General features: G+C 38.9%; 2 protein-coding genes across 8 annotated transcripts in view; one reads left to right on the top strand and one right to left on the bottom strand.

Annotated features, from left to right (window-relative positions):
* The window catches only part of Myef2 (myelin expression factor 2), a 42,941-nt gene extending 19,575 nt beyond the window's left edge, over positions 1 to 23,366 (top strand). Inside the window, exons 10-17 of one of the 7 annotated variants that reach the window (XM_021151903.2) lie at positions 3,673 to 3,774; positions 5,237 to 5,287; positions 5,566 to 5,634; positions 5,994 to 6,092; positions 6,373 to 6,444; positions 7,887 to 8,095; positions 8,242 to 8,293; positions 22,754 to 23,366. In XM_021151903.2, the coding sequence (XP_021007562.1) occupies positions 3,673 to 3,774; positions 5,237 to 5,287; positions 5,566 to 5,634; positions 5,994 to 6,092; positions 6,373 to 6,444; positions 7,887 to 8,095; positions 8,242 to 8,293; positions 22,754 to 22,833 (734 nt within the window). In that variant the 3' untranslated portion in view covers positions 22,834 to 23,366. Of the gene's footprint in view, positions 1 to 3,672; positions 3,775 to 5,236; positions 5,288 to 5,565; positions 5,635 to 5,993; positions 6,093 to 6,372; positions 6,445 to 7,886; positions 8,096 to 8,241; positions 8,294 to 14,836; positions 15,642 to 22,753 lie in introns of those variants that run through there. The other 6 variants (XM_021151946.2, XM_021151954.2, XM_021151894.2 and 3 more) reach the window with 6 other exon arrangements.
* Positions 15,562 to 25,688, bottom strand: part of Slc24a5 (solute carrier family 24 member 5) — a 20,007-nt gene continuing 9,880 nt past the window's right edge. The window contains exons 3-9 of the mRNA XM_021151966.2: positions 23,627 to 23,710; positions 23,434 to 23,537; positions 22,999 to 23,099; positions 20,868 to 21,151; positions 18,004 to 18,210; positions 16,343 to 16,444; positions 15,562 to 15,900 (exon numbers count right to left, since the gene is read on the bottom strand). Of these exons, the coding sequence (XP_021007625.1) occupies positions 15,578 to 15,900; positions 16,343 to 16,444; positions 18,004 to 18,210; positions 20,868 to 21,151; positions 22,999 to 23,099; positions 23,434 to 23,537; positions 23,627 to 23,710 (1,205 nt within the window). The 3' untranslated portion in view covers positions 15,562 to 15,577. The remainder of the gene's footprint in view (positions 15,901 to 16,342; positions 16,445 to 18,003; positions 18,211 to 20,867; positions 21,152 to 22,998; positions 23,100 to 23,433; positions 23,538 to 23,626; positions 23,711 to 25,688) is intronic.

Here is a 25,688-nt window from a genome sequence, read left to right as displayed (position 1 = left end):
AACTCACTCTGTAGACCAGGCTGGCCTCGAACTCAGAAATCCGCCTGCCTCTGCCTCCCGAGTGCTGGGATTAAAGGCGTGCGCCACCACGCCCGGCTGGTTTGACAATCTTTTATGTGAAGTTGAGGAATTAATTTCTTCACATTTATTGGTTCATTTGGATGTATTTTCATTTTCTTACTTTGGGTTTCATCGTTGGTACTTTGTAATACTTGTCTGTGTGTTTTTAGTGGTAACCCTGGATATTATGTATGTATAAAGCTTAAAGTTCATTTTTGTATCCTCTTCCTTGACTCTAACCCTTTTCTGGTAACTCCATGCTACTGTCACTCTCTGGGAGTTACTTGTCGGACATTATGTTTCTCTGTTACCTGCTACTATTCATTTTATTTTGCAGCTTCTATTTGTTAAGCTTTTGTTTTATTTTTTCAACAAGGATTTATTGTTAGTAAATTCTTGTAATTGTGGCTGCTCTGTAAGTGTCTTCTGAGGTAGTTTGATTTGTTAGAGAGTTCAATTTATGGTCAAGTTACTTTATCTTAGCACTTTGAAAATAGTTTAGTCTTCTGGTTTCTGTTGTTGCTAATTCATAATTCAGATAAGCTTTTTTGTTGAATTATCCCTTTTTTTGGTTGTCTCTTATTTATGGAGCTAATTTTAAAGTTTTGGTCCCTGGTTGACAGTTTTGCTGCAGTATGAGTGTAGGTTACTACTGACTGAGCTTTTGCAGTGGAGAATTATCAGCCAGGCATATGTGAGTATTGCCTTTTCTCCCTTTATAAGGCAGCTTTCTCCGGTCCCAGTTAATCTGGTCAGGCTCACCTTGTTGAGGATCCTAACTGTATTGCCTCTATTAACAATAAATTTTAGTGCTCAAGCCCTGCACTGTTAAGCCAGCCGTAATCTCAGCCTGGATGAGATTGGCGAAGGAGTGCATGCAGTCCCACCCTTAGTTGAGAACTAATGTTGCTGAGGAAGAGAGACAAACAGAGAAAACAGGAATGCCTGTGTTCCAATTGATGTCCTGCATCCATGCAAATGCAATACTAAGTGGACTTAGGAGGTAAAGCAACAAAGAAGTGTGTGAACTTGGGAGGCAGAGATGCGGTTGGGGGAAGGAGTGGGCAATAATTCAGTCACCATTTATTTGTATACATGTGTGACTTTCTCAAACAGGAAATTAAAAAACATGTCCTGTTAGGTGTTCTTTACATTTTTAAAAATGATTTGTATTTTCATATTTTCTTTTATCTTGAGATATAATAAAGTCACAAGCTACCATAGAATCAAATTTTTTACTACTTTCATCTGATTCACTCAAATTTTACTATAACTTGACAAGTGGGAAATTTCTCATTTTCCATGCTTCTGATATTAATTTTTATCTTTTCTTTTTTATAGTTCTTTGAGATTATAATTACTGTGACATCAGAATTGACACAATGGTGATTGTATTTATGAGCATGGGAGATGGTCAGGTCTGGGTCACAGTTAGGCCTAGCGACACATTTACTTGATATTAATCTGTAGTTTAAAATTACCATGTCTGTACACTGTTTTAAAAACAGCTTACAGAATATAATTCTTACTCAGCCCCAAGCTTTAATTGCTACATTTTTTCCCATAACTGGGCCAGTGCATTGTAACAGAAAGCTTTGGTCTCTTTTCTGCATTTTTGGGCTTGACCTCCCCTACACTTGTTTACTTTAGTCACGCATACGTTGTAGGGTAGGGAGGGTCTACAGGTGAGGGAGAAACACACAGAGTCCTTTCTGAGTTGGCTCACCACATTTAATATTATACTTTCTAGTTCATCAGGTTTTTTTCCCTCCAAATCACATTTTCCTTTTAACATGTTTTTATTATCTCCATCTTTTGGTTCCTTTTTTATATTTATTTTTTTCATGGTGTAATAAAGCAGTAATGAACATAGATATATAGATAGATGTGTAAGGATTTGAAGTTCTTTGGACATTTGCTTAGGAGAGGTTTTAACTTAAGTTTTCTACAGTTATTTATTTACTTATTTGCTTATTTAAAGAACATCAGAATATTAAAAAACAGGACAAGCAGAAAACAAAATCTTGAATTTAAAGTTGAGATAAGCTCTAAATTTAATCACATAGGTGGGTAAATGGTGGTCAGATAATGTAAGGTCTCAAAATTTTCCTCATATTTGCCTGACATGAGAACACTTATTTTGTAAATGTAATAAATAAATGTCATGATAAAGCCAAGGAATTAGATTTTTCAATGTTGTGGGTTTTACAAAGATACTTTATGTGTATGGGTATTTGCCTGTATCAGTTTTGTGCAGTGTCTGGGGCCAGAAGAAGGCATTGGATTCACATACCTGAGTTATACACACTTGTGATTTGCCATTTGGGTTCTGAGAACTGAACTCAGGTTCTCTGCAAGAGTAGCAAGTGTTCTTAATCAGTGAGCCATCTCTCCAGACCCTTATAACAAATTTTAAAAGTGTTTTTTTGGTCTTGTTCTGTAGCTCTGGCTGACTCTGCACTCATAGAACTGTGTCCGCTGAATAAGCTCAGTCTTAAGTTTTCAATAATTGTTGACTGTTCAGTTTTATTTGAACTATTTTGAATGCAATACTAGTATTTTAGTTGTTCAACAAACTGAGCAAGGTACTCATTTTCAGGTATGTATGTACTGTGTCTCAGACATCATGAGGATGTCTGAGAAATGTATCTTTATCCAGAGAGGGTGCCCACCAATCATTTCTTTGGGTGAAATGATTCACGCAAGTCTTATTTGATGAATTGGTGCATTTAATTATGGTAATTTACAGGATCACGGGCAACTTACAGGTGCGATACCACCAAGAAATAGTCATATGTGTCACCCCTCCTCTCACTTCCCAAGCCAACAGTTATTTCCTCCAGGGTATCACTGTTTGTGATCTCTTGTCAGTACACTTAGTAATCTTAGTTGGCCCAATATTGGCAGTGTCTCCTGTGGGTGATCACAACTGCTCTAATATCAGGATGGCAATACCTGGAGAAGAGAGTTCCATAACATGTGACATGTGTTTCACACTTTCTTGGATGCATTTTTTGGGTGTGTATGCATTTGTGTGTGTAGAGGGGAAGAGGGGGTTGGAATGGTAGGTGTGGAAGTGAGGCTAGAAGAGAGCCTTGGGTGTTTTTCTTCAGGCAGTGTCTACTTTTTTTTTTTTTTTTTAGACTGAGTTAGACTTAGTGTTTTTAGACTGAGTTTCTCATGGCCTGGAACTTGCTGAATAAGCTAGACTGGCTAGCCACTGAGCCCTAGGGATCTGATACCATACCAGATCTAAGACTACCATGCTCAACACAATTCTGGTTTAAAAAAAGTGCTTTCCAGGAAGTGAAGACAGGTTTTCATGTTTACAGTGGAAGCCCTCTCTATACTCATGGAGCCATTTCCTCAGACCCCCTCTTGTCAGGTTGTCTCTCAGTACCTTCAAGTGGATGAAGGCTGAACCTACTTTACAAATGGTTTTTCACTCATAAATGGTATTATAGTCTTTATGTATGGTGCTTTCTAAATGAAAATAAGAACCCTTGCTGTCTGCAACCTTTTAGGATACTATTGCAAGCATACAGCTAGTTTTACAGGTTAGCGTCAGGTAGTTTTATGTGAGTCTTGGTAATGCTGTTCTTTGTGATTTAGGTGGTCTTGGAGGCATTGGAATGGGACTTGGTCCAGGTGGACAGCCTATTAGTGCCAGCCAGCTGAACATAACTGGTGTAATGGGAAATTTGGGTCCAAGTGGTAAGTTTTTCTTAAAACCTGTGTAAGTGATCTATTTTGTGGTTTAATAAAGCTTATATCCATTAGTCTCAGTGCTTAGAGAACTCTGTTTTAGAGATGTTTAAGATGTCAATTCTGTCTGAAAAAGAAAAGAAACCTTGTGAGAGTCGCTGACATGAAAAGAGGGCAGATGGAGGTTGGGATGGCCTCTGGGGCCAGGCATGTGGAAGGTAGCCCTTCAGTATGTGCATACTGACGTGACTTTAGTAGATGAAGTCTCCACATGGTGCCCTCTACATGGTGGAATGAGTAGAGGGTCTATGGAATAGGTGGCAACATGCCATACAGAGCATGGGCAATTTAAATGTACTACATTTGATAGGTAGCTTTGAAGAGGCTATTTGCCTGCTAGTTGGACTCTTAATTATCTTTAGAAATTGGCTTTCCAACTTTTTCTTTTCCAACTTTTTAATTTCAGCAAACTTCATTCTTTCAAGTTTGTTGAAAACCCTAACATTTTAATTATGTGACTGTTTCCCAGTGTCTACTGTATTATAAAAAACTTAAAATTGTAAAAATTGACTTATTCATTTAAAAGTACTGATTAACTCTGATGCCAATCTTAACTCTAAAAATTGATGTATAAAATATGAAACATGTAATTAACCTAAGTATTATTTTTAAGAAAATAAAGTATTTCTAATAAGACTGAGGAGAGTGATTCTGTTCTTGGCATCGCATAGTGTTTGGGTTAATGTAAATAGCTGTACTGCTGTGTCTGCATTTGGGTTTGCTATGATAACAAGCATCAGGTAGTTTATGGAAAGTTCCACATTGTCAACATGAGAGCATGAGAGGAAGCAGTCATGTAATTCAGAAGTATTGAGTTATGGAAATTATTTTGACCTCTTGACCCTTCAAAGGTTACCAGATTGTCCTTTGAGAATTGCATTCCAGTTTATGGGCTGATAAACGTGTCATAATCTTTTTGTTGGGATGATACAAACTTTACAGTTGATAAGGTAGTGTTGGAGATCTTTCTCATTCTCAGGCAAAACCCCTTATTTGTTTTAGAATATGATACCCTTCCCATCTAAACACAAGCTACTTGTTATTGATTTGACCAGCCTGTAGGCTGCTGTGTTTACAGGCATCTTTGCTTTGTAGTCTTAATCTCTAAATCTTCTATGGTCACATCATTGTATTTGAAAGAGTGTACACTGGTTCTGGTTACTTCTGACTGGATGTTGTATGTGAACAGTAAACTTTTTTTCTTGTCTGATGCTCAGAGGCCTGTTTTGAAGATTGGTGACTGGTTAGCCACTATGACATAGCTCTGTAAACCATCCTTCTATATACACCCTGTACCTGCTTCTCTAGTGTTCCGTTGTGACTAAACCAATGGTATTTACTTTGTTATAATGTCATTCGTTAGTCACAAAATAAGACTTACTGAAAGTCCATACTATGTATTTTATTTGAGGTATGGGAATGGATGGTCCGGGTTTTGGAGGAGTGAATAGAATTGGAGGAGGTATGTATAAGTATTTGTTTCTGCATGTACTCACCGCCATTTTAAAGAAACTAGAAACTGTTGAGAATTGTAGAAAACAGTCATGGTTTATTGTTGGCTCATGTTCTAAAGGCTGTTGGCAAACATTGAGCCTACTACACCTTTAAAGGATGGTGCTGTGTTAACTACCTGCTCAACATGAAATGGAGGAAGCGCTTACTGGTGACTTAACATTTCCAGAATGTACCACTCATCTGCAGAGCTATAGTCAAGTCTCATAACTATTCTCTATTTCATAGGAGTTGGGTTTGGTGGTCTGGAAGCAATGAATAGCATGGCAGGCTTTGGTGGAGTTGGCCGAATGGGAGGTAGGTGAATGTACTCAGGGGTATATTATCTTTGCTTTCCTTTAGTATTGAGATACTTCACTCACACACACACACACACACACACACACACACACACACACCGGTATAGATGCTATAGAAGTCTTCAGAAGGCACGTGGGCACTAGAGAACACTTGTAAACATGCCAGGAAGGGGGAAGAGGGATGGGTAGTGGGTTGTGTAGTGAGTGTATGAAATAAGTTGTATGCCACACACTATTTTGAATTGGTAACTTCTGATTTTTTTTCTCCTCAGTGTAGCTTAGCCATATTCCTCAATGGTTTCCATGCATTGATGTACTGTACTTGAAGAAAGGTTAATTTGTTATACATCTTTTCAGAGCTATACCGTGGTGCAATGACTAGTAGCATGGAGCGAGATTTCGGACGTGGTGATATTGGATTAAGTCGAGGCTTTGGCGATTCCTTTGGTAGACTTGGTAGGGTTGGTTGTATACTTTTTTCCTTTTGCAGGAAATAGTCTTAACTGTTCTTTTTGGTGTAAAAAAAAGTGTTTTAAAAGTTATAATTTAAATAGTTCTTTACTAGAAGAAAACATTTTAGGGATTTGAGTGTCATGGTTCTCTTTTACAGTATCGTGAATATTTTAAGTATTTCCAGAAAATTTTATGTTTAGTTATTTGTGAGTATAGTACCTTGGACATTTTGAAGTGTCATTATTTAAATTAATTAGTATATTATCTTTTCATCCTTGTTTAGGCAGTGCAATGATTGGAGGGTTTGCAGGAAGAATAGGAGCTTCTAACATGGGTCCAGTAGGAACTGGAATAAGTAGGTTTAAACTTTAATAGAATTTACTGCGTAGTATTTGAGTGCTTGCAAGGAGTTTGTAAGAGTAGTTATTGTAGTACAGTCATAGTTTGCTTTTATGTGTTAATGTGTCTTACTGTATTTTGAGAAACTACTGAGTCATAGATTGATTGGTGTTTGAAAAATCAACTCCTTATTTATTTGTTTGTTTGTTTGTTTTGATATTTCTCAACTAACACCAGAATGCATATTCAGTAGCCAGTCCATGAACTGTCTTTCCACACCCATGTCATAAGTTGTTATTCCTTGAACACCCTCTCAATTCTGCTTTATTTTGCCCAGTATCTCCTAGTTTGTTTCATCTGTGCACCTTATGCCTCTGGCAGATGGAGACAGAACACCAAACTTTAAGGACTTCCTGAAGTTGAGGAATAAGAATGAAGAGATGCTTGCTTTCCTCTCTTCCTAGACCTTTCAAAACCATGGTGTATTGCAGCTCTAGAGAATGCCCACTACCCCCATTAGCTCCCATGTGGTAAATCTCACAGAAAGCCTGCACATATGCTAGATTGAATTTGTGGCGGGCATTTTGGTGACTTGGCTGTCCCTGTTAAATCTCCATACCTTACTGGCTTTCTTTGGGAGGTGAAATTTTAGGAAAAAGAAAGTCAAGTTACTTAGCGTGCATTCTGAAATCCTGTCTACTGGATACATTTGCTTTCCATGTGCTTTTGATTTCCTGCTCTGCCTGCCATCCTGCAGCCTTCATTTCCCTCGGGACTATCCGCACCTTCCCTTTTATCTCAGTGGTTACGGCTCTGTCTCCCCAGTTACTCTCAGTAGCAGAGAGCCAGCTGGCAAGTCTTAGTACTTTTTAATATTCATGTAGGAATATTGGGGATGAGAATGAGACTAGGCTAATCAGTTGTATGTGACTATGGAAAGTTGAATTCGATATAAAAATTGAGGTTGTGGGAAACAGAGCTCCACATACTGAGGTAAAAGGTGAGGAAGGAAAGGATGATGTGTAGGGAGTGTGGTGAGAGACCTGTGTGCTGGAGTGTGACAGTGTATGTATCTCTGTGCTTTGGTTTTCAACAGTTACTATATTTGCTATTGCAAAATATAAGAATTAAAAGCTATTATAATATGAAAGTGGAATGGTTTATAATATGATTGGAAGGCTTAAATATGTGATGTTTTCTTATCAGAATATTAGTTTATAGAGCACATGTACTTATAGTGACTAAATTAAGTTTTCTTAAGTAACCAAATGTATACCAAAATTATTACTTGTTTTATTTTCTATATGAAAATAAGTTTGTTATAGAAATGAATTTTCTTCTCCATTTTCAGAACTGATTTTTCTTTACTCCTTCCTCTCTCGTCTTTCCTTTTGCTTTTTTTGTTTTGTTTTTAAAACTTGAAACTCGCGACTCCTCCTGCCCTTGTTGGCATTGCAGGCGGCAGCATGAGTGGCATGAGCACTGTGACTGGAGGCATGGGCATGGGACTGGACCGCATGAGCTCCAGCTTCGACAGGATGGGGCCAGGCATCGGAGCCATACTGGAAAGGAGCATCGATGTAGACCGAGGGTTTTTATCGGGTCCCATGGGAAGCGGAATGAGAGACAGATTAGGCTCCAAAGGCAACCAGATATTTGTTAGAAATGTAAGCACATAAATGTATTGCAAAATTAAAATTCTGTTTATATCTTTGTCTCTATGTAAAATATTAATTTATCATTTAATTACTTTCATGTATATGAAAATATAAATATGATATATAACATGTGTTACTAATTTTTTTCATTTTAGCTTCCTTTTGACTTGACTTGGCAGAAATTAAAAGAGAAATTCAGCCAATGTGGTAAGTATACCAGCAACTGCAGATTACGCTGATATTTCTTGTGGGGAAATTTTGATTTTTAAACTTTGAAATGCCATGTTTAGATCTTGGCTTATCCTAGTTATGGTCTTGTCTGATTCAACCTCAGATGAGTAATAGTTTTGCTATCTGGTATATTAGAACAAACAACAACAGGGCTTACTTAGTACAAACTCACTCAACGGGGAAGGCTGTCATCACTTGTTATAAAACAATCTTTTTTATTACTAGATTTTAAAGAAGTTGATGGTTTTGCATTTAAAGGTTTTTTTTTTTTCCACGAGAAACAAAAGTAAATAAATGGCATATTTACTGCCTTGCTGATGCAGAGTTGATGGGAGATCCATTCTGTATACTTATTGTTCGCACATCGTAGAAACCTTAAGCCTGTAGCATAGGACTCTGTGAGACACAGGTACATTTCGGTGGCTCTGACAGTCCTTTGGAAACTCTTCTTCACTATCATGAGACTAGCTGCAGACCTTTATGTTAACTTAGGTTTGTATATCGACTGGTTTATTCATTTCAAATACAGCCTTTTCTGTACCATACACACCTTTTAAGTATCTTAACTGGTAAAGCTCCCCCCCCCCGTGAATATGTGTTTGAAGGGGGGGGGGAGGGAGAGAATTAAAATAGGGGAATTGTGTGGTTAGCACTGAGCAACAATTTTCCTTCCATTCCATAGAATCCAGCCTAGAATCACAGTAGGAAGGTGCACAGACAGCACATTATGCTTGCTGAGAGGCAGCTGACAGTAGTACACTTGGCCTCTTAGGGTTCAGAGGGAAGGACTGCCTGCCTCCCTTCTTAGTGCTGAGATTAAAGCTGTGCACCACCATCCCTCACATCTTGAATATTTTTAAAGGCATAAAATAACAGATAACTTGAGTGTTCTTCTACAATAATAATAACTTTCCTAGCTGAGGCTGGTAGTCCAGCCTGTAATTCTAACTACTTGAGAGACTGAGGCAGGATACCCCAAGTTCAAGGACTGCCTGGACCACAGAGTCAATTCACAGCCAGCTTGGACAATTTAGTAAGTCTGTCTCAACATAAAAATAAGTCGAGAGAAGATGGAGGACACTGGGAAAACATGGCCCACTGAGTCCACTAGCAAGGCTCACATGGGCTACAGAAGTGAACAGCAGTCCTGGGGTCTCTGTGCTCTGCAGCAGGTTATGGCTATTAGTTTGGTGTTTTGTGGGATTCCTAACAGTGGGAGCATTTGTGTCCCTGGCTCTTTCCCCTGCTTTGGGGAATCTTCCTCCTTTTGAGTTGCCTTGCCTTACTTACTGTATCTTGTTTTGTCCCTTTTGGCTCCCAGAGATGTCTGGGAGGACTACTCTTTCTGACAAGGAAATGAAGGGGGAGTAGACCTGCAGGAGCAGGGAGCTGGGGCGTGCAGGGAGGATTGGAGAGGGGGGACTGTAGTTAGGATGGATTGTATGTATGTAATGTATGTAGTTAGGATGGACTGTAGTTAGGATGGATTGTATTAGAGAAGAATCTATTTTCAATAAAAATAAAAGATCAAACCAAAAGAAGTTATGCAGAGTAATTAAAAAACACACAAATAGCAAAACCGGAGAGATGGTGTTGCTCAGTGGTAGGGTGCTTGCCTATCATTCATGAGTCTCTAGGTTCAGTTCCAAGTACTTAAAAGAAAAAAGGAAGGAAATAAAAACCTTCGTGGATTGCTCTCAGGAATAATATTATCTACAGGGTTAGGTTTTTTTATACCTGCATTTATTTTAGCGTTTATTATAATAATTTACTAATTTTCTTTCACCCCAAATTGAGGCTTTTTAGGGTAATTCTTAACCTTTTAAAGCTAGTACCTTTTATTATCTGTATATATAAAAGAGTTATAATATGTTCACAAATACTCTGATTAAATCTTCATTCAGTTATTATTTTCTCTAAGTCTGTGATCACTGCATTTTTAGCAGTCTGCTAGACCTTTGGAGGTGAACAAAATCAAATCCTGAAGTTTTCAAAGAAGCTACACCATGAATCTGTCTTGCTGTTCTGTTGATGGCACTTTTATTTTACATTAATTTAAAATTTTAGGAAGAGGCAGTTCTAATAAAAACCTTGTCAAAAGCAAGTGAATTGACAGGTGTTTGGAAAGGTGTTGGGAGTGTAAGTGCATGCAGCCTTTAAACAATGCTCTTTTGAGGTCAGTAGGAGTGACACATAATAGCCAAAGCTAGGGCTGAGGTAGCATTGACAGATGGTCTTAATGGGAAGGCATTTTGTGAGGAGAGACGGTATCCAACTATGCAGACATCCAAGTCTGTATTTAAAAGTCGCGGCTAAATGATAATGGACTCATTTTTTTCTTCTATTCTTCCCCCTTCGAATTAGCTGTCTTAGTTACGGTTTCTATTGCTGTAATGAGATGACCAAAATGCAAGTAGGAGAGAAAAGGGTTTATTGGCTTACACTTCCATAGCTGTTTATTATTGGAGGAAGTCAGGAAAGGAACTTAAATGGAGTAGGATTCTGGAGACAGGAACTGATGCAAAAGTCATGGAGGGGTACTGTTTACTGGTTGCGTTGCTCAGCCTGCATTCTCTTTTTTTTGGGGGGGGGGCGGTTTGAGACAGGGTTTTTTTGTGTAGCCTTGGCTGTCCTGGAAATAACTATGTAGACCAGGCTGGCCTTGAACTCAGAAATCCGCCTGCCTCTGCCTCCCAAATGCTGGGATTAAAGGCTTGTGCCACCACTGCCCGGCTCAGCCTGCATTCTTATAGAACTCAGGACCACCTACCATAGGCCGGGCCTTCCTCCGTTGATCGCTAATTGAGAAAACGTCTTACAGCTGCATCTCATGGAGGCATTTCCTCAACTGAGGCTCCTTTCTCTCTGAGGACTCTTAACTTGGGTCAAGTTGACATACAAAACCAGCCAATACACTGATAGTTAAAAGGTCAAATTAATTTTTTCTTTTTACTTTGAAATCTGTTATAAAGCTACTATTCAATTTTATACTTAGTACTGTATTTCTATAACTCCATATCATCCCATTTTTAAGCTCTAAATTAACATTGATGGCAAAGAAAGTAAATTATAGTAATGCAGAGTTAAATCTTTATTATTGCCATAGCATTTATCTGACATGTTTGAAATGAACCAACTGTTTTCTTGCCATATCACATTATGTATGAATCCTAGAGTTTTTCTGTTTCAGTATAGTATTGTTTTAACCTGACACAAGCAAATAAGGACCTCTTTAGTCATAGAGGCAGGTGTTTTTGTTTGATTTATTTGCTGTTTTGTTTTCCTGGGTCCAAGCAAGCTAAGTAAATATTCTTGCTGAGGAAGAATCTAGTGGTACTCTAGACACTGTATCTGCCAGGAAGTAGTAACTTACTTGCTGATAGAATGCATGTAGTGAACTGTCCTTGGTAGAGCAGTCACAGTCTTACCAAGCCTTATAGTTCAGAGAAGATGCTTTCAAATCCCCTTAAAGATGAAGAGTAATCGAGAAAATTTCTGTTTCCAAGTTCTAGATTATCATAAGCCCCCAGAAGGCAACATTGAACTCTGGGTAGTAATGTCATAGTTTTATTCAGGCAGGAAATTTATTATTTATTTGTAAATGTAATAGTTTAACTTATTTTTAGTTGTGGTGAGTATATCCTCAAATATATACCATTTCAGAAAGTGATAACCTGGACTTAATAAATTAGAAAGGGTTCTTTTTTCGTGTGTTGAGTAATCACGCTTGCTCTGTGTGACAGCAGTGTGTCTAATTTGTGGTTCTCCTTTTACAGCAGAGCTTAGTCTTATACAGTTACTGGAATGTCAGTCTTGTTTTCATTTCTTTGTAATCCTGCAAGGCAGTAGGCCATTTGAAGTCACCCTCAGCATGTAAAATGTTAGGCAGATTGATTTTAATTATTTGAAAATTTCCCTCATAAATTCTTTATTTTAGAAAGAAAATATGTTTATTTTTGTTTTCATATGGTTGGGAAATGTGGAGTTTACCTTAGTGTAGTGAGTGCCTGTAGTCTTGAGTGCTCAGAATGGCTGAGGTGGGAGGACTCTTTGGGTTATACAGTAAATTACAGGTCACCCTGGGCAAATTGGTGACATTCTACCTTAAAAAAAGATGAAAAATAAATTTAAACAAACCAAAAGTTGAGGATGTGATGTGGCTCAGCATTAACACCCTTGCCTGATATGTGAAGGCCTGGGCTCTGCCCCTAAGTCTGAGAAAGGACCAAGCCAGCCATTGACTTAGGATTCTTTGTGTATCTGGTTTACTTGGCTGTCTTGAGGTCTGACCATGAAAACGTGTCTATAGGCTGATCTGTATCATGTAAGTATCCAAAGTGAGAAGTCACTTTTGAGTCTTAACCATGAGATCATCGTGAGGTTAGGAGTCTTTATACCTGAGTGATCATTCCATTCCCTTAACCAAAAGGGACAATTTAGTTGGAAGATGGAAAGAGAGTCCCGTCTGAAAGATTAAAAGATGGTTTACTTAAGAGAAGGTAATGCGTTTTCAGGTTACTTACTCACATAAACCCCGTAGTTGCTTAGAACCCTATGCTGTGAAACTTAGAAAAACCTAAATTTTTAGGTAAAGAATAGAGAAGAAACTCCAGCTTCAGAGCTTGTACAATTCACAGTCCTTGGATATCTCTGTAAGCCCACATTAATGGAGATGTTCCTTTCTGAGAACCGGCTCCTTACATGCTGGAGGATTTTGGATATTGCATTGTCTGCCACTCTACGGGTTCATTTTATGTCAGCTTGACAAGCTAGAGTCACCTTGAGAAGGGGGAGCCTCAGTTGAAAAATTCCTGCATAAGATCCAGCACTAGGCAACCCTGTTGGGCATCTTCTTAACTAGTGATTGATGTGTCCACTGTGGGTGGTGTCATTCCTGAGCTGCTGGTTCTGGTTCTATGAGAAAGCAGGTTGAGCAAACCATGAGGAGTAAGCCAGCGCTCCTCCACGGCCTCTGCATCAGCTCCTGCCTCCAGGGCCCTGCTCTGCTTGAGTTCCTGTCCTGACTTTCTTTGCTGATGAACTGTGATTTGGAAGAGTAAACTGAAAACCTTTTTCTTTCCAACTTGCTTTTGGTCGTATGTTTTATCATAGCAGTAGTAACCCTGACCGAGACAAGTATTACTGTCTCTTCTAGCATATATGTCCCGATATCATTCTGTGACTCCCCCACCCCACCCCACCCCACAACACCAACTAGAAAATAGATTATTTTTTTTATGTATTTTCTTTTCTATGTTACTAGTTGTGGAGTAAATATTATTTCAATCTACTTTAATCATTCTTTATTTTTCTGGGATTAGTCTGTTTTAAAACTCTTAGGGACATACTTAACAAGTTTCTATTTTGCTTTACAAGTTGTGGTTTTGAATCAGCGTGACATTGTCTTTACGTATTAATGTGTTCAGAAGGTGAAGGATTGATTATCAGTTGGCTTTGAGAAGTAATGTCATAGAAAGTGGCTTAGAAAAGCAGCCTCGGGTGTTATAAATGAGGTCATTCAGCTCAAGCCCTTGAAAGGGAAATACCCTTGCTTGGTCATTAAGAGGAATGTTAATTTTTTTCATCTGGAAAGGGCTTCACTTCTTGACAGACCCTCCCCTTTTACTTTTGTTTTTCTTCCCTTTTTGTTCCTTTGTAAAACTAAATGTGTGTGTCTGTCTGGTTTGGGTTACATAGTAAAATTAGCACAGAAATCTAGCTTCTGTGATAGTCAAAGGCTAGCATGATTTGATGATAGGTGCACCAGCATGGGGGTTATCCCAGGTTCCAGCCATCTGCCTGCGTGTGTCTCAGTTGGCCTGAGCTGGAGTCTGACTGCTTACATGTGATTACTACTCACTCCCTCCTGTTTATTCTCAGCAGCGCTCTTGTTTAAGACTACTAGTTTCTCTGAGATGTCCCTTTAACAGCATTGTTTTTATCGTTACTGTTTTAAATCTGCTGTCGTTTTATAACCGTTTCCTTATTTGATGCCATCCTTAAAATTTTGAATCTAAATTGTCACAGTATTTGAAAAATCAAATTGGTGGGCCCTTTTATGAACTGACTGAAACTATATTTATAGATAGTTGCTCTTGTGAGGTGCAAAGAGAAGATAAAAACAGAAGGGAGAAAGATTCAGGAGACTGGACAGTGAGCTACTGTATCATTTTCATTAAAGGTGTAATGTCGTCAGGGGCCATGATGAGTTGTTTGGCATTCATGCTAGCTAGCCTTTTTGCTATAACATCTACTTCAGAAATTGGGGGCTTAAAACCAAACTCCATGTCCAGTTCCAGTTTCATGTAAGCTAATATGTATGTATATGTAGTCATTATGTAGGAATTGTATTCAGACTGTAAAATGATAATGCTCTCATGCATTTTATAGTATTAAATTAATGTGTTTAACCAAATTACCTGTGATCTCTCTGCATTGCTGTGGAGAGTTGAAAAGACTTGTCTAGTGAAATGGAACCCATTTAAATGGGCTCGTAATTGTGTGACTCTCCTTTCCCAGGTCATGTAATGTTTGCAGAGATAAAGATGGAGAATGGCAAGTCAAAAGGCTGTGGGACAGTCAGGTTTGAATCCGCAGAGTCAGCGGAAAAGGCCTGCAGGATCATGAATGGCATCAAGATCAGCGGCAGGGAAATCGATGTGCGCTTGGACCGCAATGCGTAATTTCAAGCATGGTTGGAACCTTCCCTCATCTGTTTATGACTCTCCTAGTAAAAGTCATTTTTAGTAATGTTGTATGCTTACAAATGTTGTAAAAATGAACTTTTACAACTCCCACCAGCTCTTAACAGGATAGTGTGGAAAATGTACTGTGATTTTTTTTTTTTTTTTTTTTTTTTTTAATTTTTGTCAAGTTTGAGTTTCTAAAGACAGCACGTTTGATCATTCAGTTTCAGTGGATGGACATACCATTTTTAATGAAATAAGCCATTTTGTTATTTTCAGTAGTAGAGTTTGTCTGTTCCAGTTTCCCCAACCTTATTGTAAGCTAACAGATACTATTTTTTTTCTTTTAAAATCTCTGCTTTGTATGTAAGTTAAAGGAAAGAAAGGGCTCAGACAAATTCGGATGTGATTTTGGTTTGGTTTAAATTACTTTTCTTTGCTTATAAAGAATAGTAATTAAGTGTTAGACTCTCAAGTTGAAGATGCTTTTTATTTGACCTAAATGAAGACATGAATTTTCTTCTTTTTGCCCCTCTACCAGTCCATCTTTCCCACATAACACTATTAAAAAATATCAAACTCCACAACCCCTTATTCTATTATTTCCAATAATTCCAATTTCATATAGAACTGATAAAGTAGCAAGTCCTAGGTATAACACTAGGCAGACCACCCCCAACTTTCGGTCTAGTTTCCAGCCATTAAAATGAACTGCTAAGAACAGAAATAAAATTGAAATGTTGAGAGAGATTGTTATATATGTGAGTCCCCTGCTATTCACTTCTATAGGAGCAGATGCATTCGTAAATGCAGTCTTAATAAACCAGGGAAGACCTAGGCATAGCATATCAAACACATTGGATCCCACGATGTTAGATATAGCCATGTCTCCTTTACCTGCAGAAGAATAGCATGTTGTTAAAATGTGCACATCAATACTATATTTTATTAATAATCTTCATAAGAAAAACACTGGATACTTTTTGTTGGTTAGTTTTAGAAAACTGTTATTGTTAGAGCAAGAGTCTTATTGAATTTGTGTTTCCTTGGGTTAGTATTTTAAAGTCTTAACATTTATTTAATAATTGTCTTTATTTATTAAACCATTTTTAATAAGGTATGCAGCTCACTTGTTGCTTTTTATTCTCATTTGACAGTAAATTACCATCTAATTCACATTTCAGGTAAATGGTCTGGTGGGGATTAGGTTGGTGGAATTAGCCTATTAAAAACTAAATGCTTCCCCTGAGTCACTTCTTTTTTCTTTAACGTATGTTACCGAGGAAGTATTATTTCATTTACCTTGACTTGCTTTATGGTAAAAGAATTCTAGTCTTACCTCTTCTTGCAACTAACACACTTGCGACTGTATCTGGTATGCTTGTCCCTGCTGCCAGCAAAGTAAGGCCCATCACTGTGTCTGGGATCCCTAGTGTTTCCCCTGGAACAGGCACAGAGACTGCAGATTAGAAATCTCAAATCTTAGATAAACCATTTTCTGAAGGCACCTTGAATACTTGTCTAGTCAGGAAAAATATTTAGGTATGTTTAGGTATTTGAACCACTATATGCTTATGTGGTTTTTAGATGGCAAAGTATTTGAAACAGGTTGATAGTTGGGGTAACCAGATTAGCACATCTTCTTAATGTCAGATATCTGAAGATACCAAGCAGCCAAAGTTGTAGCAGGAAAAGCCTTTTGTTTGGCATCCAGAGGAAGTGGTGGGTGTCACCACTGCCGCTTTGGTCTGTTGCATTTTCTCTTTTCTAGACATTACTTAGAGTACTTAAGAATTAAACGCCTTACAGCTATCGATTGCTAAAATGTTAAAATGCGAAATGCTACTTGGTTTGCTGGGTTTTTCCCCGTTTGTTTTAAGGAAGTACATAGATATTTGAGGTAGACAAGACCTTGTTCTTTCCTGCCTGAGTCTAACATATGGCACCGTTTTCTTAATATTTGTGTCAAATTGATAGCAGAAATAGATTCATTCTGAGAAATAAAACCAGAGGGCACTTAAAAAGGATCGGGACATGAAACTGCTCTCTTATAGTTGTAATGAAAACCATAGTTCATAGTGAGGACAGAGCTGTTTGTCATCTTAGGGACTTATCTGAGATCTTGTATTTGATCCTTCTCTTCCAATTTGCCTAATGTCAAATATGTTCTTATTGGGAAAAATTGGATACGGCAAATATGCAAGCTACCTAGACATTCTTCTTCATGAAAAAGAAAACTATTTTGTTTTTGTTTGTTTGTTAGCATACAGTTACAATAAAGTTGGTTATCTGGGAGAAGTCAGACCAGCCAGTTTGGAGAGGGCTCCAGGTAGTAATTCCAACTCTACAGTGTTTGAATTTGTGTTGTAATTCTTTAGTCCCAGCAGTGTGAGGACAGCAGTGTGTACATGTTAGTAGATGTCTGGGCCCAGCTGTGGTCAGTGACGCTTCACTGATACAATCTGGTTGCATGATTTAGGCATGGAGGAAAGAGTATTCATTTCTAAGGGGTATATTACAACTAAGTGATAAAATGTACTCTGGAAGATGCTAGAAACCTAAAACCAAAACTTTGATTCTCATTTAGTCATTTGCATTGTATTTGTGATACATATTTAAAGCAAAAGAAAATACCATCTACTCAAACAGAAAGCACCTACTGCTTTCTGTTGACCCCAGTCAATTTCTTTCTCTACTTTCTACTATGGATTAGAATTCACTTTTATGAAGAATTCTCATGAAATCTGTGTAATTATAAACATATCCTATGAATTATGCCCCTGACTGTGTCATAGCATATATAGGAAATGCTTTTGATATGTAACTCACAAAAACATGAATGAGCTTGTTGGTTTTGATATTAAAGCTTTCATATTTTGTAAATAGTTTTTAGTCTTGCTGAAAAAAAAATGTATGCTCCCAAGATTACTTTAAATGAATACTTCCAATTTGTTCTTACATGGAATAATTTTCTTGTGCTATTATACTTAAATTCCATACCTGTTACTGTGACCATCCAAACTAGGATGTATGTGAATGCAGATATCCATAGTGCAGACATGAAAAAGGTTATCACAAAGTAATTTTTCCAAAACTTTCTCCTGCAGTCTGGGGTTGTCAGAGCAAGTAATGTAATAATAGGAAGAGAGAGAACCCAAAAAATTCTTCTTAAGTCTGCTTCTGGCATGCTGAAAACACTTGGTGGATCTGTGGTGGGAAAGTTAAACATTTTGAGTTTTCTCAAATGTACAATTATGTTAGAAAGGCCCATTGAGAAGGCTGTTTTGAAATGTTACTGTATGCAGTTTTTTAAAGACGGTCTAGAACAGTAGTCTCAACCTGTGGGTCTTGACCCCTTTGGTGTTGAACAACCATTTTACAAGGGCCACCTAAGACCATGAGAAGTCTCAGATACTTACATTACAATTTATAACAGCAAAATTACAGTTCTATGTAGTGTCAATGAAAATAATTTTATGGGTGAAAGTTACCACAATAAGAGGGACTGTATCAAATTGTCTCAGCATTAGGAAAATTGAGAAGCACTGGTCTAGAACATTGGAATACTCATTACTGTTACTGCTGGTCAGAAGAAATGTAACTAAAACTAGGCAGACAGTATAAGCTGTGCTCCACATCCCTTAACCGACTGCTCGAATCAAATATCTTGAACTGTTTGCTGAGTGTGCTGGTGACAGTGTTCACGGAGTTGAAAGTAGGACTTGCTTGCTTTACTGTATTATGGGTTCATTAGAGACGTGATGCTTTCTCTCCCAGCTATTTCACTCCTCATCCCTTTTCCAAAACGGATGCAGCTTATGCTTTGTTGTACATTGATGCATGCTTAGGGAGCGTTCCCTCTAACTCTCACTGTGCCGCATCGTTTACTAAATGCAGGCTTCCCAGTTGCTAGAAGGAATCTAGCGAAGGTTGGGCCTAGCATCCTTGGTATAGTTCCAGGGTGTGCTCTAGAATGGTGAGTAGATTGGATAAAAGTGGGACTAGGCTGTACACTAGTGAATATGTTAAGTATGTGAAGATTGGATCAAATCACAAATATTATAACTCATAAAAGCTCACCAAGACTCAGACAGTTCACCATTAATTTAGACACAGATTTTAACATGAACATTTTTGACTACTTCTTTGGAGTTTTTGTTGTTTTAAATCTCCTCAGTCTTAAAGACTACAAAGTATGCTTTGTAAAAATAAATGTCTCGTGTCAAATTTTTAAAGTAATAAATTAGAAGCTTCCGGGCTGGGGAGATAGCTCAGTGGGTAAGAGCACTGACTGCTCTTCCAAACGTCCTGAGTTCAAATCCCAGCAACCACATGGTGGCTCACAACCATCTGTAATGAGATCTGACGCCTCTTCTGGTGTGTCTGAAGTCAGCTACAATATACTTATGTATAATAATAAATAAATGTTTGGGCAGGAGCGACCAGGGACTGAGCGAGTGGAGTTGACCGGAGCAAGAAGAGGTCCTAAAAATTCAATTCCCAACAACCACATGAAGGCTCACAACCATCTGTACAGCTAAAAGTGTACTCACATACATAAAATAATGAATAAATAAAACTTTTTTAAAAAAATAGAAGCATCCTTCTCAGTTACCTAACTGAAATTGGAACCACTTTTATAAAAGCTTTTCTAGTCTGGAATGCTATTGCTATATCAAGCATACCAAGCTCATGTGCTGCTTCACACAGCATGTTTAAGTTACACCTGCTTTTTTTCCCCCATTCTGTTCCCCTGAATCATCCCCTTTCCTTTTATTGACAGTTGTTACAAAGATGTTCTTTCTTTCTTAGTGAAAATCCAAGCTCCAGCGTTGTCTCTGCTCCCTTTCTGGCTCGGCATGGTCCTGCTGCTGCCATAGTTTGGTGATGCTGCTTCTACTGTGTCTCATAATTCGTCCCCACTGCCTTTTCTGTTTTGTCCATGTCCTTTCATCTTAGTTCGGTCTTCTGTGAACATTGGGTGAGAGGAAAGAACCTAACATGCAGCTCTGACTTTCTCTTAGGAATGTTGCCTGCTCCGTAGGGTATTGCACGACTCTCCTGCACTTCCTTCCTGTCAGTCTGCTCCTCTGCTGCTTGCTTCACTTGCATGTGAGCAGGCCTTTGCTAGTGTTCCCAGGCCTCAGTCCAGAGAATACTTATACCCCTGCATCATGTATGCAATAAAAGTGTCTACACACACTATCAGATTATTGAGTTAAAGCCTTTCTTATCCCATGGGGCCCAACCCAAGTCAAATGCTCCTTTCTCCATGTGCATCTCCCATCTGAGTGTCATCAAAGTTTATTCAGTCTGCCTGTATGAACCATGGTATTAGCAGTTTATGTTTGCTTATGGTGTTCACACTTTGAAATTCTAGCTGATTTCATTCTGAGTCTGGGAAATGGCTCAAGTGGGTAAAGTGCTTGGTGCACAGGCATGAGAGTCTGAGATCAGATTCCCAACACCACATAAAAAAGCATGGCAGCCCACATGTATAATCTCAGTGCTATGGAAGTCAGAGACAGACAGATCCCTAGAGTTCACCGGCCAGCTAGTCTAGCCTAATCAGTGAGCTACAGGTTCATTGAATGACCGTGTTCTCAAAAAATGATGTGAAGTCTCAAAGAATTGAGGGCTAGCATCCATGACTGACTCTGGCCTCCATGTCTGTGTGTTCTCCCTTCCCCCACACTTTTAGCTGATTTACAAAAAAATATTTATTGGGAGTTCCTTAAAGGCCAGGACTTACTTGCAGTTCATCATCTCTGGCTCCACAGTGTGTTGTGTAACCATGTACTAATTACGAACTCAGTGAGAACTCAGGTCTTTTAGAGTGTTAGATGGCAGGGTGTAGTTGTTACCTTCAGAAACCTGACTAAGCCCATGTAAGCTTAGAGAAAGTTGGGAGTAACCGGAATCTTCCTGAAATATTCCACTGTCTGTCCTTGACTGGCGGCGAATGAAGAGCTGGCTCTCATCCTCCCACCCCAACAGTGTCTGCTGTTCACTTCTCTCCTCCATAGCTTTGGCAAGGCAGGGACAACAGGGACTGCATGTTTTCATGACATGCTGGCTGATCGTGGTGTCAAAACACAGCAGCAGAACATAGAGCCCGTATATCAGTAGCAGCACTGCTCCTTCATACCTAGATGTGGAGGGAAGGGCTGTGTAGTTATCCAGAGTCATTTTAAACAATATTCTCTAACAAAAGCAGCAGTGGAAAATTCAAGGAACTACTCCTAAATGCTTTTATTTACCCAGTTTTGGTTATAGTATGGTTACAAACTCATTGATTAAAAAACCTGCCTCTTTAAAAAGTAATATAAGCCGGGTGTGGTGGCGCATGCCTTTAATCCCAGCACTCGGGAGGCAGAGGCAGGTGAATTTCTGAGTTCGAGGACAGCCAGGACTACACAGAGAAACCCTGTCTTGAAAAAAAAAAAAAGTAATATAAAATCCATTGTCTGACTTTATAGATTCCTTTCAAGTAATAGGCACAAAAATAGTTGGAGAGTTAAAACTAATTAATAGATCTTTTTCAATTCATTTATTTAGCATAGTACATTCCTCAAATATTTAATAATTAGAAAATAAAATACTGTCTCTTAGATTTTCTGATACAGAAACATGGTGTGGAATACTTAGACTGTGTTAGGTTTTTGCTGGAGCTTTGCAGTTTGCTTTACAGAGATTCAGAAGGAAGCCGGAGGTGGTGGGGTGTTGTTGGCTTTGAGGTCTCACTGTAAAAGCCCAGACTGGCCTTGAACACTGCACCCTTGATTGGCCTCAGACACTCAGATTATCATCCTCCTACCTCTTCTACTTGAGTTTTGGGGGTTTTATATCTGTACTACTATGCTTGGTCCCTTTTTTGATGAATTGATTGTAGCTTAATTGGGTTTATATTCATAAGAAATAAAGAATATTCTCAAAAATGAAATTCTGGCATACAGCACCAAGAATTGTCTATGCTTTGGTTTCCCATTTTACTGCGTATTAACTAATTTTTATCACATTAATATTGTTATTTTATTTCATAGCAGAGAATCACTTCTCTGCTTCAACTAAAAAAAAAAAAAAAAAAAAAAGAGAGAGAAAAAGAGTTCCTGGTTCCTGTCATTTACAAATGACAGCTGAATTCCAGTGTTTTTGCTATACTAGCAACCTGACGTTTATCTTGCTTTCTCCCTGTTTGGATTCTGTGGACACACACACATGTGGTGGCCATATGTTTTATATCACTTTTTTATGGTATCCAGCATAGAACACCTAGAACAATTGTTCTCACAGCCCTTTGGGGCTTGAATGGCCCCATGACAGGGGTCACTTAAGACCATCTGCATATCAGATAACTTACACAGTGATCATAACAGCAGCAACATTACAGTTAAGAAATAGCAATGAAAATAATGGTTGTGGGTCACCACAACCTGAGGAACTGTATTAGGGGCTCACAGCAGTAGGATGGTTGGGAAACACTGGCAGAGCCACTGCATGTGCCTGTTTGGCAAGTTTATGTCTTTCCACCAAATTAGCTGCCTTTTCAATTTTTCTTGGACCTGTTAGGTACAGAGATTATGGAAAAGCAGCAAGCCTTTTTGATGGTGACATAGAATTCTGGGTTGTTAAAGAAGGCAGCAGTTCTTCCCATCCTTCTCTTCTAGGAGGATGGGAGGAACTGCAGGAGTGCAAGGGCTTCTGCTGGTCTCCAGACTTTTATTACTATGACCCTTTCTTTCTAACCAAGGCCAGGTAAGCAACAGCAGCCGGGGAAGATGTGAACATGGAGACCAAGGAAAAGGAAGAATGGCTGTCTTCAGTGACTAGGACAAGAGAGAAAAGCAGCCACCAGCAGTTTTGAAGGAGTCAGCTGAGACTGGAATAGCTGTTGAAGTGAAGTGAAGGTTTTGAGAGACTATACTACTAAGCCATCAGACTTCAAAAATTCTGTAATTATGTTTTATGTAAGAGTGACACTTATTTAAAGCTTACCAGTAAATTCGGTTGTCAAATATTATGCCAAAAACTGCTCCTACACTAACTGCATACACTGCACAGTCTCGGAAGAGGGGCCAGCAGGAGAGTGTTGAAACCTGGAAAATGGTGGTTTGATTTACTGTGTGCATTACAGTGGAAGGCATTCAAGAACAGTGTATAGTATAATACTGAAATCACGTATATTTGTGGTAAACTATTGTTAAGTTTGCATATTATGTAGAGAAAAACAATTTTAAAGTAAAATTGTATATAAACCTGTACTGACTTTTATAAATTTCATTAAGAGATGCTTGTGGATTATGTCAATTGAGTAAATGTTTTTCTAGTGGTTATTAAATTTGACTGAATGCAATTCCAGTGTCATATTGTTCATCCCTGGCAGGTTTAGAATTTGTCAAGAAAATACATCTTATTGAATAGTTTTCTTACCATGTTGGACAGGAGGCCACAGGCAGCACAGATGCCGAGGAGATTATAAATTGCAGATCCTAGTATGGTGCTGATACCAATATCTCCCTTTGTGATAAATACACCTGGGAGCAAGAGAGTAGTAGCTAAGTTAAAGCTGACTTGAAACTAAAACCATACCAAATAAGCAGCAAGTCAAAGGAACAGTATTTACCCAAGAAGGCAGTCACGAGTTCAGGGGCGGAGCTACCAGCTGCCATGAAAGTTGCACCTGCTACATCCTGCGACAGTCCAAGAGCTGAAGATAAAGGAAGTGATTACTATGGCTGATGGTGGCAAGGCGTCAGAGCTTTTACAGCAGAGCTCTGTAAAAGACACTCAAATTACACCTGTACATTACACTCATTGACTCACGCTGGAAATTAAACATTTGGGTTAGAAATAGAGGAATCCTGTCTGCATCTTGGTTTCCTATGAATGCATTACTTAACATTTCTACAGAAAGGAGGGCTGATGAGATGGCTCAGTTGGTGAAGACACAATGCCCACTAGGCAACATGAGTTCAATTCCCAGAACCCATGAAAAACATGAGAGATAGCTGACTCCACAAACTTGTCATTTAGCTTCCACAGGTGCACCATGACAAGTGTACACTCATGTTTACACATACACAGGATGTCATAGGGTTTCTATGGCTCTAACAAAACACCATGACTAATGGGGAGGAAAGGGTTTATTTAGCTTTCAGTTCCACATTGCTGTTCATCATCGAAGGAATTCAGGACAGGAACTCAAGCAGGGCTGGAAGCTGGAGGCAGGAACTTATGCAGAGGCCATGGAGGAGTGCTGCTTACTGGCTTGCTTCCCAAGAAGCAATAGGACCCAGGTCTGCCTGCCCAGGGATGGCACCACTCACCATTAGCTGGGCCTTCCCTCACTAATGAATGCCTCACAGCTAGTTCTCATGGAGGCATTTCCGCAACAGGCTTCTTTCCCTCTGATGACGATTGTGTCTAGTTGACATAAAACCAACTAGTACACAAGATAACGAACATTTAAAGGCCATTGAGGTGGGTCAGAAGATAAGAGAATTTGCCTCTAAGGCTGATGGCCTCAGTTCTGTTCCCAGAACCCACATAGCAGGAGATAGATAACCAACCCTTCAAAAGTTGTCTTCTACTTTCAACACATGTACCACTTCATGCCTCCAGTCCCAAACAAATAGATAAATATACAATAAAAAAGGAGGGGAGTCAAAGTCCGGGCTGTCGAGCAATTCAGAGAAGTGGCTTCCAGCTCTTCTGGAAAGCTGCAAAACAACTCCTTTGACAAATTCTAGTAATTCAGGACTCCTAACCTGACTTGGAAGAAGAAAGGGTTCAGTGGTTCTTAAGATCCACAGCGAAGCTGGATTGCGTTCTTTTACAGATTCACAAAACCAACATTATCTAATGGAAAAGGAGAGGAAATCAGTAAACAAAAAGCACAGTAAATCTGGCATTATGCAAATTACACAGCAGATTAAGTACTGTCCTATTATTTGAGTAGTTTGTGGGTATTGTCCAGACTTAGAATCATACAAGGCCTTTCACTTAATTGGCATTAGGGAGAGTCTTACGTGACTCTTCTAGCATTAGAGCCAAGAAATGTACTTCAGGCAGGAGAAGAGAAAGCTGCATTGAAGAAACAACTCAGTCTTTTGAGAAATCTCCATTAAGTTTGTCAGTAAAGAGGTATGTGTGCGTGTGCATGCACGTGCGTGCATGTTACAGAGGCCAGTGTCAGTGTCAGGTGTCTTTGCTCAGTTAACTTTGAGGCTCCTTGGGGACCCTCCTGCACCATCTCCCCAGGGTTGGGATTACAGTCATGCATCAGTGCACCTGGCGTTTCATTTGGTCCTGGGAATCGGAATTCATCCTCAAGTTTGGGGGCCAAGCATACCATCCCCAGGCACTAGAACTCAGATTTCTAAGATTTGATGAAAGTTTTTTTTGATGCTAACTGCTTTTACAGTACTAAGGTTTTAGTCCTCAAACTCTGGTGTATTTGATCTGGTCTCTCATGGTTGGCAGTGTCTCCTGCTGTTTGCTTATGAAGACTGGCTAGTTTTCCTTTTTTTAGTATGCATTGGTGTGAGGGTGCTAGATTTCCTGTGAGCTGACATGTGGGCACTAGGAATTGAACCCAGGTCCTCTGGAAGAGCAGCCAGTGCCTTTAACCATAGCCATCTCTTCATCACCTAACTGGTCTTGCTTACTCTTTTTTTTTTTTTTTT

Source organism: Mus caroli, chromosome 2, assembly GCF_900094665.2.
Source record: "Mus caroli chromosome 2, CAROLI_EIJ_v1.1, whole genome shotgun sequence".
In the NCBI taxonomy this organism is placed as follows: Eukaryota; Metazoa; Chordata; class Mammalia; order Rodentia; family Muridae; genus Mus; species Mus caroli.
The sequence above is the reverse complement of the archived record's forward strand: the minus strand, read 5'-3'. Positions and strand labels throughout refer to the sequence as shown.